Raw genomic sequence first — 13,544 nt, 5'->3', positions numbered from 1 at the left:
AGATAGGGTCACCTGGGTGGCTCAGTGGGTTAAGCGTCTGACTTTGGCTCAGGTCATGATTTCACCGTCTGTGGGTTCGAGCCCCACATTGGGCTCTGTGATGACAGCTTGGGGCCTGGAGCCTGCTTCTGATTCTGTGTCTCCCTCACTCTCTGCTTGTGCTCTATCTCTCTCTCTTTCTCTCAAAAGTCAATAAACATTAAAAATTTTTTTCAAAAGTTGAGATAGTATGAAGCAAGGAAAAAGAAGATAAAAACAAAGGGAAGCAAACCATGAGAGACTTTTAAATACAGAGAACAAATTGTGTGTTGCTGGAGGGGAGGTGGATGGGGGTTAAATGGGTGAGAACATTAAGGAGGGCACTTTTTGGGATGAGCAATGGGTGTCATAAGTAAGAGATGAATCGCTGGGTTCTACTTCTGTAGCCAAGGCTACATTGTATGTTAACTAACTTGAATTTAAATAAAATTTTAAAAAAGAAAAAGAAAAGAAGTTGAGATAGTATGTCTATTGTCAAAGCTGCTAAATTTGCATTAATTCATTATGAGACAATAGAAACCTAATATCCCCATGGCAAGTTTTAGTTTGCTTCTTTGTAAAGCTATCCCCCTCTAAACTTTGCAATTGATATCCCAATGAAGCTGTTATCTTTTTTAAAAAGTTCCTTTGTAGAAAGTTTGTCCTGTATCAATTCAGGAAACATCATGGAGCATCTATTTGATGACAGGCACTGGAACACAAAGATGAAGAAGTTAAAAGTCTGAAAATCCTCAGAGAAATTATACAATTAGATGCATAACTATTATCTGAGTCAGAACGTGATGGAAGCCACAAAGGAATAACATGTATAAGCCATGAGAGTTTAGGTTAGGGAGAAATTCTATCTAGGTGAGGGTATCGAGAAGGGTTATCCTGGAATGGCTGTGCGGTATATGATAGGGAATCAGCAAGAGGCTCAGGAAGGATTTCATGGGGGCAGTAAATGTCTTTGTGGAGTTAGAGATCACCTGTAAATAGCTGATCCCATCAGCAACATAATCTGGGACTAGTACTGGAAAGAGAAGAAAGTGGTGAAGGGTGGTGGTAAGAATGACTCAGAGCCAGAGTGATGGACTCATGAATTTTGGAGGGTCTAAGGAGCGGCAAGTCACCAAGAATAGATTGACTGAGAGTTGCACAGGAGAAAAACAGGAAGTTTTGGTAAAGGGAAATTCTAGAATTTTAGATTTTGAAATTAAGCAGTTTCCCATTATGGTGAGGTCTGGGAGAAGGCTGCCAAATCATGTGACTGGGGTGGTATAGAATTTCAAGTTGGTGGAGGTATAGAGGTCAAGACAGTGTGAAGCTAGAGAATTTGGAGAGGCATTGACCTTGAAACCATTTAGTTCATCTTTATGTTTGCCCTTAAATATAAAGGGCTTAATAAATGTTGACTTGAGAAACATGCAGAAGAATGAAATAATCACAATGAGGTGAAGTTGATCTAGAAATATTTCCTGCATTATTGAGCTTGATATTTGGTCTTCGGGAGAGGCAATAAATGGGTGAAGAATATATCATTCCTTGCCATTCCTAGCCTTGTGTAGCTGATTGCCCAAACCCATTCGCTGATCAACTTGAGAAGACTGGTGTCTTGAGACCAATCAGATATAATAGAGGCAGTGCACAGAGAGAAACTATTCAGTTTTTCCCTCTACCTTTCTATCTGTTACATCTGACAGAATTTCAAGACTAATTTTAGATTTTCAAGACTAATTAATAATTCCAGTGAAATAAACAGATACTTGATAATCAATCGCTGTCTTCCCCTCTCTTCTCTTGCCTTCCCAAAACATAAATATTCACATAGACTTAAGTGTCCCCTATTCGTCTGGCTTTTTATGGCCTCATAACAAGGCCTTTCCCAGCATCTGGGATCCAGCTGGATAGTCCTCTCCAGTAAACATTCATCAGCCTAATGGCCTGCCTCTAATCACAGCTGCCTCTTCTGTTTGAAATTGAGCCCCAATGACATAATGCTTAGAAGTACGAAGATAAAGCAAGTTCAGGGTGGTTGTACATTTCCCAAGTCACATCAGCTCTGGATCATTATCAGATCTATTTTAAGGGACAACTCAGTGTTGCAATGAACAGAACATAATTGGATACATGATCCCCAAAGGCTCCATATTTGTCAAAGCTTCTGGTCTTAGCAAGGCTTCTTTAGGAAGGGCCTGGTGTGGGCTTACTCAGGAGGGGATACACAGCAATGTGGCTTCCTAGAAGAAGCTCTACCCATCCCATCACTCCAAACAGGACTGAAATATCGGACTCTCTTTAAAAGAATATACAGTAGACACTGTAGAGGGCCATATCTGCCTGACATATGTGGTTGGGCAACTATTTTCTAGATCATACCACCTTGCTGGTTTATAGATCTATTCTGAGACTGAAAATAGATTCCAAGAGACCACCTTCTCCACTTACCCTGGATCCAGAAAAATCAACTTCTATGCTATTTTTGATGAGCTAAAACAACTATTTACAAAGGCAGACAAGACCAGCCTCCTATGACTCAGCCTTCTGTATGCCTCCTCCCATGTAACCCCTCATTTCCTGATTCTGGGTTCCTTGTCTTTCTCATTACTGCTTACCTTTGTGTTCTCATGCAGCCTTCCTTCGTCTCTTCTGATTGGCACAGGCTTACATTATGGCTCTTCCAACAACTGGTCATGATCTGGGAGCCACCACAATTGAAAACAACTGCTATAGAGAATCCCTCTCCATGGCCTGTCCTTCAAAGGCCAAGTCTCCAAATTTGTTCTAGTTTCCCCAATCTTGAGGGTTCTTTCACTTGACATTGCTAGCCATTGTACCTACTTTTCATTTTTTTCTCTTCTTTAACTACCAAACTTGTATCTCGCTTTCTTTAGCACCTGGCTTTACGCAGATTCCCTGGTCCCCACTCCAGGTACCCCATCTGAGATGGATGGGCTTCTATTGAAACTGTGTTGATCACACCCTCCTTCCTGCTTGTTATGTCCGATGGCCTTTTGTTCCTGTTTCTCCTCTTTGATTTCCATACCATATTCACCAAGTGTCACTGAGTGGTGCTGAGGATCAGGACAAGAACTTTGGATGTCCTCAGGCTATTAATGAACTACAACAAACTAATGAATATTCTTGAGCAAGGAATAGCATGATTAGCTGTGTGCTCTGGGGAAGTCCGCCTCCAGGTTAAGAAGGAAGAACTAAAATGGAGAGAGTCTCAAGGCAGAAAGACCAGTTAGAGGGGCAGTGGCTGATGATGAACAATCAGGTTAGAACCACTGATAAAAGGGGGCTGGGGTGGAGATGTCACAAAAGGAAGCCTTGATTCTATTGATAGTATTTTATTCTGCAAATGCCAAAGAGAGTCCTTTCTGAAGTTTTGCCTTGGAGAGGAGGGAGGGAAGGAGAAAGGCAAGAATTTTTTAAAAAATCAGTCTTCCAGCACCCCATCTTTATACCCATCAATCTGCACTAAGGAGTGTTTTGTTTTTATTTTTATTACTTTCACCTAGAACAAATTAATTGCATACAAACTACTGCAATGGCAATGATGATCTTTTTCCCCGTATCAAGCCTTAGAGAGAACCCAAGAAAGTAGGCATAAGGTCAGGTGCTGGGAATTTGTAGAAGGGGTCTAAATTTTTTAGCCTCACAGTGGGGGACTATGGCCTTGGTAGAAGAGAAATGGGTGGGACTTAGGTGTGGAGAAGGGAAACTACAGATTTTTCTCATCTAGATGCAAGCTGCAGAGCTGCCAACATAAACAGGGTGTGGCCACCATTTCTCACAAATCCTTGAAGGAAGCCACAAGTCCTATGGGTTTGCACAATGCCCACTTCCTCCTCTTCCTTGCATGTCCCTCCCAAGGACACAGAAATAGAATTCAAGTCTTTTCAAGTTGGATATTTGATAAATCACAAACAAAATGTACACAAGGGAAATCATGCTGTAGGCAAACCACTAAAGGTTATTTACTTTTAAACTCTCTGCATATAGATAAAAATGAGGTCTATCATATGATTCCCACCCTCCTATTGCCATCCATTTTTCTTGTCCTTCTGGGATGAAGTGGGATGTAAGGACCGAGGATGGACTTTGGATTCTAGAAAACCTGAGCACAAATTCTAGCATTGCCTCAATATGTCTTGTGACCTTTGGCAAGCATGTCTCCAAAATTCCATTTTGTTATCTGAAAATGCATTTAAGAATGCTTTCCTTTCAGAGCTACTGTGGGGATATTATGAAATAAAGTTTGCAAAAAGCTCAATCCACAGACCCAAAGTGATAGTATATGCCTGTCTTCTTTCCTCATTCTCTTTACTTCACAGAATCTTAGAATCTTAGAATTTTCCAGAGCCCATAAGGTCAACTAGTTCTGACTCTCTCTTGCTCTCTCTTTTTTTGATAGCCTATTTTCAGATTTTTATCAGATTTATTGAGATATAATTGACATATGACATTGCATTAGCTTAAGGTGTTTAACATAATGACTGGATATTTGTATATATGGTGAAATGATCACCACAGTAGGTTGAGTTAACATTAATCACCTCATATCGTTACAATCTTTTTCTTGTGATGAGAATTTTAAGATCTACTCAGGAAATTTCAAATATAAAGTATAATATTATAGTCACCATGCTATGCATTATATTCCTAGGAGGTATTTATCATATAACTGGAAGTATGTACCTTTTGAACACCTTCACCCATTTCCCTTACCCCCACCTCCCACCTCTGGCAATCCCCAATTCTCTGTTTCTATGAGTTTGTTCATTTTTAATTCTACATATAGGTGCGACCACCACTGTCAAGTATACTATTTTCTCCTTACTTTCAGTGCTGGAAAATCTACCTCTTTCTAGACCATCCATTCCACCTTTGGACTGGCCTATTGTTTTCCTATAATCTCTGTCTCTCTATCTCTCCCTCTCTTGTTACTCATTTAGTCCTGGTTCCAACCCTTGGAGTCATCCAAAAGATATTTTTACACTGGAAAGTTTCTGTAAAATATCTAGTGCTTTACAAAGGTAATTGCTGTTGTTTGAAATAGTTACACTATTTTGAAGCCAAAAGGCACTCTTGGCTTTCAATGCCTCTGGGGATATCTTTTTGGAATAAGACCAGAGACCAAGAATATGAGGAAAGCAGGGCCAATGGAAATCAACTCCACCCAACCAAAGCTGGAGTCTTCTTTACCCCTGAGGCCAACCACCCAGCCAACCTTCCAATAGGTGCTCCCTGGGACATGTCATAATCCCACAGCTAAGAAAGACCCAGTACTTGGGAGAGAACTGGCCTCCCTTTAAAGTCCTGTGAAGTCCTTCCTTTAGTGGCCAATTTAAAGTAGCTCCATCCATATTTTACTGATCTCTTTGACCAAAACCAATGCTTCAGGTGCTAGCAGAGATGGGTTTTCACCGTAGTTCTGTGCGTCTGGTCTTAGCCATCTGACCAAAGCCCAGAGTTTAAGAAGTTGTAGGTGAGTCTGCCCTTTGTCCTTCTTTAGGAATGGTGAATTACACAATCACAGAATGGGAGTGTTGGAAAGACTTTTGAAGGAAGGGGAGATAGATCAGACAGGATGCTGGCTTCCCCTCTCCCTACTGCTCCGACCTTAACCAGAGGAGCTGGACTTCACTATTTTACATTCTGTACTTCTGCAGAAAATTTTGTTTTGAAAAAGGTTCTGCTTTTCACAAGTGGAAAAAAGGAAGGAAAGTGGACTAGAAAACACTCTTTTTATTATATAGACAGGAGATAAGAAGATTAAGACTTAGAATGGCAAATAATTTTTCCCAAGGTCACACAGCAAAAAGGTAGGAGAATAGGACTTGAATCAACATTTTTTTTTTAATTCTCAAGTTAGTTAACATACAGCATAGTCTTGGCTTCAGGATTAGAACCGAGGGATTCATCACTTACATAAAACACCCAGTGCTCGTCCCAACAAGTGTCCTCCTTAATGTCCATCACCCATTCTCCCCACCCCCATCACCCTCAGTTTGTTCTCTGTATTTAAGAGTCTCTTATGATTTGCCTCCCTCTCTGTTTTTATCCCATTTTCCCTTCTCTTCCCTTATGATCATCTGTTACATTTCTCAAATTCTGTATATGAGTGAAATCATGTAATATCTGTCTTTCTCTGGCTGACTTATATTGCTTAACATTTTTTTAAAAAGCTTTCAGTCTAGTGCTTTTCATGTTATTCTAGGCTCATGAGTGTATTCATGTGCAAGTGTGTTTGCATCAAAACAAATCACAGATTTCCTTGGATACTCTCTAGTTGTCAATGAGACTTCCAGGTTTTAGAATAAGGTAAAGCAGGGGTGTCTGGGTGGCTCAGTTGGTTAAGTGTCCAACTTCGGCTCAGGTCATGATCCTGCTGTTTGTGGTTCAAGCCCTACGTCGGGCTCTGTGCTGACAGCTCAGAGCCTAGAGCCTGCTTCAGATTCTGTGTCTCCCTCTCTCTCTGACCCTCCCCCACCCTCACTCTGTCTCTCTATCTCTCTCAAAAATAAATAAACATTTAAAAACTTAGAATAATGTAAAGCAGAAAGAACTACTCCTAGAAAAAGAGATATAAACGAACAACTCAGGAAACAGATGCTGGTGAGGATGTGGAGAAACGGGAACCCTCTTGCACTGTTAATGGGAATGAAAACTGGTGCAGCTGCACTGGAAAACAGTGGGGAGATTCCTCAAAAAATTAAAAATAGAACTGCCCTATGACCCAGCAATAGCTACTAGAAATTTATCCAAGGGATACAGGAGGGCTGATTCATAGGGGCACATGTACCCCAATGTTTATAGCAGCACTTTCAACAATAGCCAAATTATGGAAAGAGCCTAAATGTCCATCAACTGATAAATGGATAAAGAAGATGTGGTTTATATATACAATGGAATATTACTTAGCAACGAGAAAGAATTAAATCCTGCTATTTTCAGCAATGTGGATGGAACTGGAAGGTATTAAGCTGAGTGTAATAAGTCAGTCAGAGAAGGACAGATATCATATGTTTTCACTCATATGTGGATCTTGAGAAACTGAACAGAAGACCATGGGGGAAGGGAAAGGGAAAAAATAGATACAGAGAGGGAGGGAGGCAAACCACAAGAGACTCTTAAATACAGAGGACAAACTAAGGGTGGATAGGGAGTGGGGGAGAGGGAAAATAGGTGATGGGAATTGAGAAGGGCACTTGTTGGGATGAGCACCAGGTGTTGTATGTAAGCCAATTTGACAATAAATTATATTCATAAAAAATAAATGAATTTTTAAAAAGGAGATATAGGTTCTAAATCCACCTCTCCTGTCAAACAGCTGTACAGACTTTCACTATCTCTCTCTTTGGCTTTAGTTTTATCATTTATAATGGGAAAAGGCTAGCCTAAATGGTTTCTACTTCTATTATTTTAAGTATATGCTCAGAGTTTTCTGGACATCCATGCAACATTTAAAATAGCACAGGTCCAGGGGCACCTGGATGACTCAGTTGGTTAAGCATCTGACTCTTGATTTCAGGTTCAGGTCATGATCTCTTGGTTGTGAAATTGAGCCCCACATGGGTTCAGTGCTGGGTGTGGAGCTTGCTTGGGATTTTCTCTCCCCGCCCATCTCTCTGCCCCTTCCCCCCTCTCTCTCAAAAAATAAAAATAAAATGAAATAAAATCTTTAAAATAGCACAGATCCAATGATCTTGGAATTAGGGCAAGTTTATAGTAAATATGTTATGTCTTTATTGAGCCAGTCAAATATTTACTGTGTACCTATAAAGTGTCAACACTGCAACAGATGAGAAGAAAAATGTGATGAAAGCAGAAAACACATTTCTTTTCCTACAAGTTCATCTTTCTGGGTTTTCTTTATCATACCCTACAAAGTCATCTGAACTGAAAATACCCTCTGCACCTCAGTTATATAATTTATTTGGGAGTTACCACATTAGAGCTTCATTCTACTTTATCTTGGTTATGTGGCTTTAACCTCGTTAAAAGGCAAGCATACCTTCAGCGGGGGGGGGGGGGGGGGGGCAGGGGGGCGTGAAGAAGTCTCTTTACAGTGATTTTCAGAATTCAGATTCCACATATCCAGTATTGTCTAATCAGTCAGGATGGGGAAAGGATCATATCTGTTGCAGCTATGCCTATAATATGGTCCTGTGGATTGCTCAGACCCTTTCTCAAGTTCTTTTACAGCATTCACGAAAGAGAAGCAGCTGTGCAGTCAAAGAACTGGTGATGTAAAGCTTGGTTTGGTCACTTAAGTGCTTTAGCTGTTATAACCTCAATGAGCTTCTGGTCTGTAACATGTGCCTTTCCAAATTATTGTAGATTGAACTCATTCAGCAAATATTATTTTAGGTTTACTATGTGCCAGGAACTATACAGGGCACTGAGCTTATAATGTCTTCCCAGACTTTATAGTTAAGGCTGTAGACAAAACAAGCCAGCAAACAAAAGGAAGCACACAGTGTGATGAATTAAGTCAATATACTGCTGAAAATTATTGGCAATAACACCAGCAAAGGGTATGTGGTTAATGTAGCCATTGTTGTGTACAAGCATGTGCACCTGGCTTTAAGCAGCATGTGCAGTGGAGAACAAACTCTAGATTAGGGATGGAGAGACTGGGATTCAAATCCTTACAGGGCTGATCATTTGTCAAGCAATAGGAATTATTTCTTGTTCTCTCCAATACTTGATGTAACTTACTTCTTTTAGTCCTCACAATCTGTGAAGTGGTCAGTACTATCATTGTCTTGGTTTTGCGGTTGAGGGAAATGAAAAGAGATTTAAGAGTGTTGGTTTGCCCAAGACCACACAGCCTGCAGGTGGGTATATGGGGTTAAGAGATGGACTCTGGCTGACATCAGAGCCCTGCTTAATACCCACAGATAAGATAGCAGCTGTAGGACTGCTGTGTCATTTCAAAAATGCTATCAAAGTAGTGGTGGTGGCTCTCAGATCATGCAAACTATTATATATATATCATATATATCCATATAAAATATGATGTGTAATATATTCATATAAAATATGATGTGTAATATATTCATATAATACACATTATATGTACTTTTTATTTTAGAGACATTTAACACATGTCATATACTCTACTTCTGTATCTTTATCTCCAGGTAATTCAGGTCAAGATAAGCAGGTTATTGATGTTGTAATCATACAAAATGATTGATAATTCACTCTTATCACACTTTAAAAGTGTAATCGATGTATACTATAGACTCCTGGGTTGAAATGGGGAAGAATCATGGTGTAACTTATTAACACATTCCTTTGATGTGACTGTGAATGTGAGAAAAAAGGGGGCAAGGAATAGGTGGCCATTTATGGGCTTTCTCCCCACTGCACTGCACAATGAATGGTGCTGTTACATCTCAGGAGTGCAAGCACTTCTAAACCCACCCGTCTTCACTCAAATCAGTAATAACTTTCCTCCCAGCTCTCAAAGCAACTGTCTGGTCTCCCTTCTCAGTTCCTTTTCACTCCTATCCAGCTTCCACACCTGCTTCCACACAGCAACACTGCTCTGTTATATTGTTAAACACATATTTGACAACTAGTTCCCTGTTTACAAAGAAATAATTAAAATTTTAAAAACAGGGGCGCCTGGGTGGCGCAGTCGGTTAAGCGTCCGACTTCAGCCAGGTCACGATCTCGCAGCCCGTGAGTTCGAGCCTCGCGTCAGGCTCTGGGCTGATGGCTCAGAGCCTGGAGCCTGTTTCCGATTCTGTGTCTCCCTCTCTCTCTGCCCCTCCCCCGTTCATGCTCTGTCTCTCTCTGTCCCAAAAATAAATAAATGTTGAAAAAAAAATTAAAAAAAAAAAATTTAAAAACAGACAAAAACAAAACTTTCATATTTTCCCTCTTGCCCATGGGAGAAAGGTCAAACCCCTTAGCATGGTATTTACCCAGAAAATATTTATTGAGCACCCACTATGTGCCAGGTACAGCTGTAGGTGCTAGGGATATTTCAATGAACAAAAAACACAAAAATTCCTACAAATCCTGGTTTTCCTAAGCTTACAATCTAAGGGAGACAGACAATCAGTATCAACAACCAATCGACTCTATGCAATGGGAGAAGGTGATGCATCCTATCAAAAGAACAGAGCAGGGCAAAGTGGAACAAAAGTTCAGAAATGGAAAGAAGGTTGAAATTAAATAGGAACATGCAATACATATTTATAATTATATATACAGCATATGCAATTATATACCTAGCATATGCAGTTGTATACACATATATTTATGAAACAAATGTTTTGCCATCTTTGCTTTGAGTTTCAAAGATCTTTCACAATTTTCCCACTTCTCACTGTCTCTCAAAACTAGACTCCTGTTATCCTCTCTTAACCCTGTTCACGCTGCATCCTGCCATGCTGACATTTTTAAAGTATCCCAAGTACTATGCTCTCCTCTGCTTTTGCAAATGCTTTTCCTGAACCAACTGTCACCCAGCCCCCTCACACACCAGATTTTCATCCTGGTAACCCCATACTCACTGTTGGAACCCTCATGTGTTGCAACACATCTCTCAGAAGCTTCCACCTGCTATGCCCAACATCCAGGACACTATACAATACTTCTCTTGGGCACACCTATCACATTGTGCTGTGGTTTATCTGCTTTCTGTTTGTCCCATGTATTATGTTGAACATTTTGAACCTGATAATAATGTTTTATTATTTTTTACATCATCTACAGTTAGGTCTATCAAACCTGGTGCAACGTTTGTGATCAGTAGATAATATTTGTACAGAATGAACACTGGCAATTCAGTGTTGAACTTTTATTTTTAACTCCTTTCTTTAATCTCTAAAGGGGATGCCAGTGTTTTACACCTTTATGTGCTTCATTCCACTGATTAAAGGAGAAAAAACACCTTGACCCCATAAAATCTGGTCAGAACAAACTATGATGATAAGAAACACAGAATTGCCTCTCTAGGTATTTCAATTTCTGACATATTTATTTTATTAAAAAAAAGAAAAAAGCATAAATCTGAGTGGCCCAAGAATCCAACCACAATGCTTGGAAACAAGTGGGAAAAAAGGAGTATTTGGTGCAAGTTGTATTAATAACTTCCTTCAGTAAAGTGGTGACATTGACAATGAAGGTGGTGATCCAGATAATGAAAAATTGCCAGTCTAGTCTGGGCCTGTCAGTTTTGCATGAACAGTGCATCAGATTAGGATGGCAATGATATCCACAAAAGACCCAATAAATGCTGTAGAGGGGGATTTGATGTTGGAAAGAGGTAGAACACCTGCTTTCCAGCGTCTCTTGTGACTCAGGGAGTCTATGATTCCGTGACAGAACAAAGTGGTTTCTTCATCTGGATTTTCACTCCCCAGGAATCTCATTTTGGGGCCTGCGGGCAGCAAAGAGAAGATACATGGCCATGGGAAGGAACATCAACATAACAACTGACTTCATCCTTTTGGGATTTTCAGAGCAGCCAGAGCTTCAGGCTTTCCTCTTTGTGTTGTTTCTGGGGATCTATTCTGTGACTCTGACTTGGAACCTGGGCCTTGTTGTCTTGATCAGGATGGAGTCATGCCTGCACTCCCCCATGTATTTCTTCCTTGGAAACTTGTCCTTTGTTGACATCTCATACACGTCCTCCATCACCCCCAAGATGCTCTGTGACTTCTTCAAGCAGCAGAAGACCATCTCCTTTGTGGGATGTGCTACTCAGTTTTTCTTCTTCATCAGCATGGGGGCCACTGAATGCTGTCTCCTGGCGGCCATGGCATATGACCGCTATGCTGCTATTTCCACCCCTCTGTTCTACGCAGCCTTCATGTCACCCACCATGTGTGTGGGGATGGTCATTACAGCATACACTGGAGGGTTCCTCACGGGATTGGTCCAAACCAGCTCCATATTCCAGCTGTATTTCTGTGGGCCACGAGTCATTAAACACTTTTTCTGTGACCTGCCACCTCTGCTAGTCTTGTCTTGTTCTAGTACCTTCCTCAGCCAGGTAGTGAACTTTCTTGTTGTGTGTGCAGTTGGTGGGACATCAGCTCTTGTTGTCCTGGTGTCCTATTGCTACATCATTGCTGCTGTCATGAAGATCCATTCAACCCAAGGGCGGATGAAGGCTTTCAACACCTGTGCCTCTCATCTGACCACAGTGATTCTCTTCTATGGCTCTGGTCTCTTCTCATATCTCCATTCTAGTGCTGGCTACTCACAGGACCAAGAGAAGGTGGTGTCCATGCTCTATGGAGCTGTGATTCCCATGCTGAATCCCATCATATACAGTTTGCGAAATAAGGAGATCAAAGATGCATTGAAAAAACTCAAGAACCAGAAGAAGCAGATGTTCCCTCTGTGTCTTATGGTTCTCTAAGTTAAAAAAAAAAAACTTAAATTGGGGCACCTGGGTGGCTCAGTTGGTTAAGCATCCAACTCTTGGTTTCAGCTCAGGTCATGATCTCATGCCCCACATTTGGCTCTGTCAGCACAGAGCCTGCTTGGGATTCTCTCTCTCTCTCTCTCTCTCTCTCTCTCTCTCTCTCTGTTTCTCCCCCCCTCAAGCTCACTCTTTCTCTCTCTCAAAAATAAATAGACTTAAAAAAAGTTTGCTAAAAAAATCAAGTTTTGCTATATGTAAATAGGCATTATAATAAATGGGTCACAGAATGTAAGTAATAAATTAAAGAAGTTATGTCAAGCAAGATCCCCAACCTACATGTCTGTTGCACAATTAGGCTCAACAAGGGTTTTTCTTCCCTTTACCTTTCTTGTCATGGACTGATATGGTTTCAATTTAGGTCACTTGCAATAGAAAATAAATATGCTTTTTGATGACATTCTTTAGCTTTATGACATCAGATGCTGGGTCCAGAATGCCATACCTTAAAGCTGGTTAGATCATAATTCCAGGACCACAAGCATCCACCACAGACCTCTTTACAATATAACACTGCTCATACCAATCCATTCATTACTTGGGACAAATTTTCTGTTCCCCTTGCCCTTGCTTTGTAGCTATCCAATGGTTGATACTGAACAGGAAGTCTGACTCTGGTTTAGGAACCTGAGAGCCCTAAATAGTTGTGTCCATCAATGACTGTTCAGAGCCAAGAGGAAATAGGATACCTATAAACTATGTCTGAGATGAGCCAGTGGTCACATGTGTGGGGTCATGAAGTCCACTGGGCCAGAAATAGGAGCCCAAATCAGCAGATCCAAAGTTGGGAAGTCACAGTGAGCAAAAACCAAACATAAGGTTAGGTGAGAAACTCTAAAGGAGAGTAGGGTCCCATACGCTTCATTTTCATGACTGAAGCCTCCTAGTGACTGGGTGGGACCACTTGGTTTAAGGAACAGGATCAGGGAAGAGAGACTTCCCCTGGAAATTCTTTTTTTTTTTTTTTCAACGTTTATTTATTTTTGGGACAGAGAGAGACAGAGCATGAACGGGGGAGGGGCAGAGAGAGAGGGAGACACAGAATCGGAAACAGGCTCCAGGCTCT

General features: G+C 40.8%; 1 protein-coding gene across 1 annotated transcript; it reads left to right on the top strand.

Moving 5' to 3' along the window:
* Nucleotides 1-11,016: 11,016 nt before the first annotated feature.
* LOC122482828 (olfactory receptor 5A1-like) lies at nt 11,017-12,421 on the top strand. The gene has a single exon (XM_043579122.1). It carries the CDS (start codon nt 11,453-11,455, stop codon nt 12,413-12,415), a length of 963 nt encoding a protein of 320 aa, XP_043435057.1. The 5' UTR covers nt 11,017-11,452; the 3' UTR covers nt 12,416-12,421.
* The last annotated feature ends 1,123 nt before the right edge of the window (nt 12,422-13,544 follow it).

This window comes from Prionailurus bengalensis, chromosome D1 (genome assembly GCF_016509475.1).
Source record: "Prionailurus bengalensis isolate Pbe53 chromosome D1, Fcat_Pben_1.1_paternal_pri, whole genome shotgun sequence".
In the NCBI taxonomy this organism is placed as follows: Eukaryota; Metazoa; Chordata; class Mammalia; order Carnivora; family Felidae; genus Prionailurus; species Prionailurus bengalensis.
Note: the sequence above shows the minus strand (reverse complement) of the source record. Positions and strands in the feature narration are given on the sequence as shown.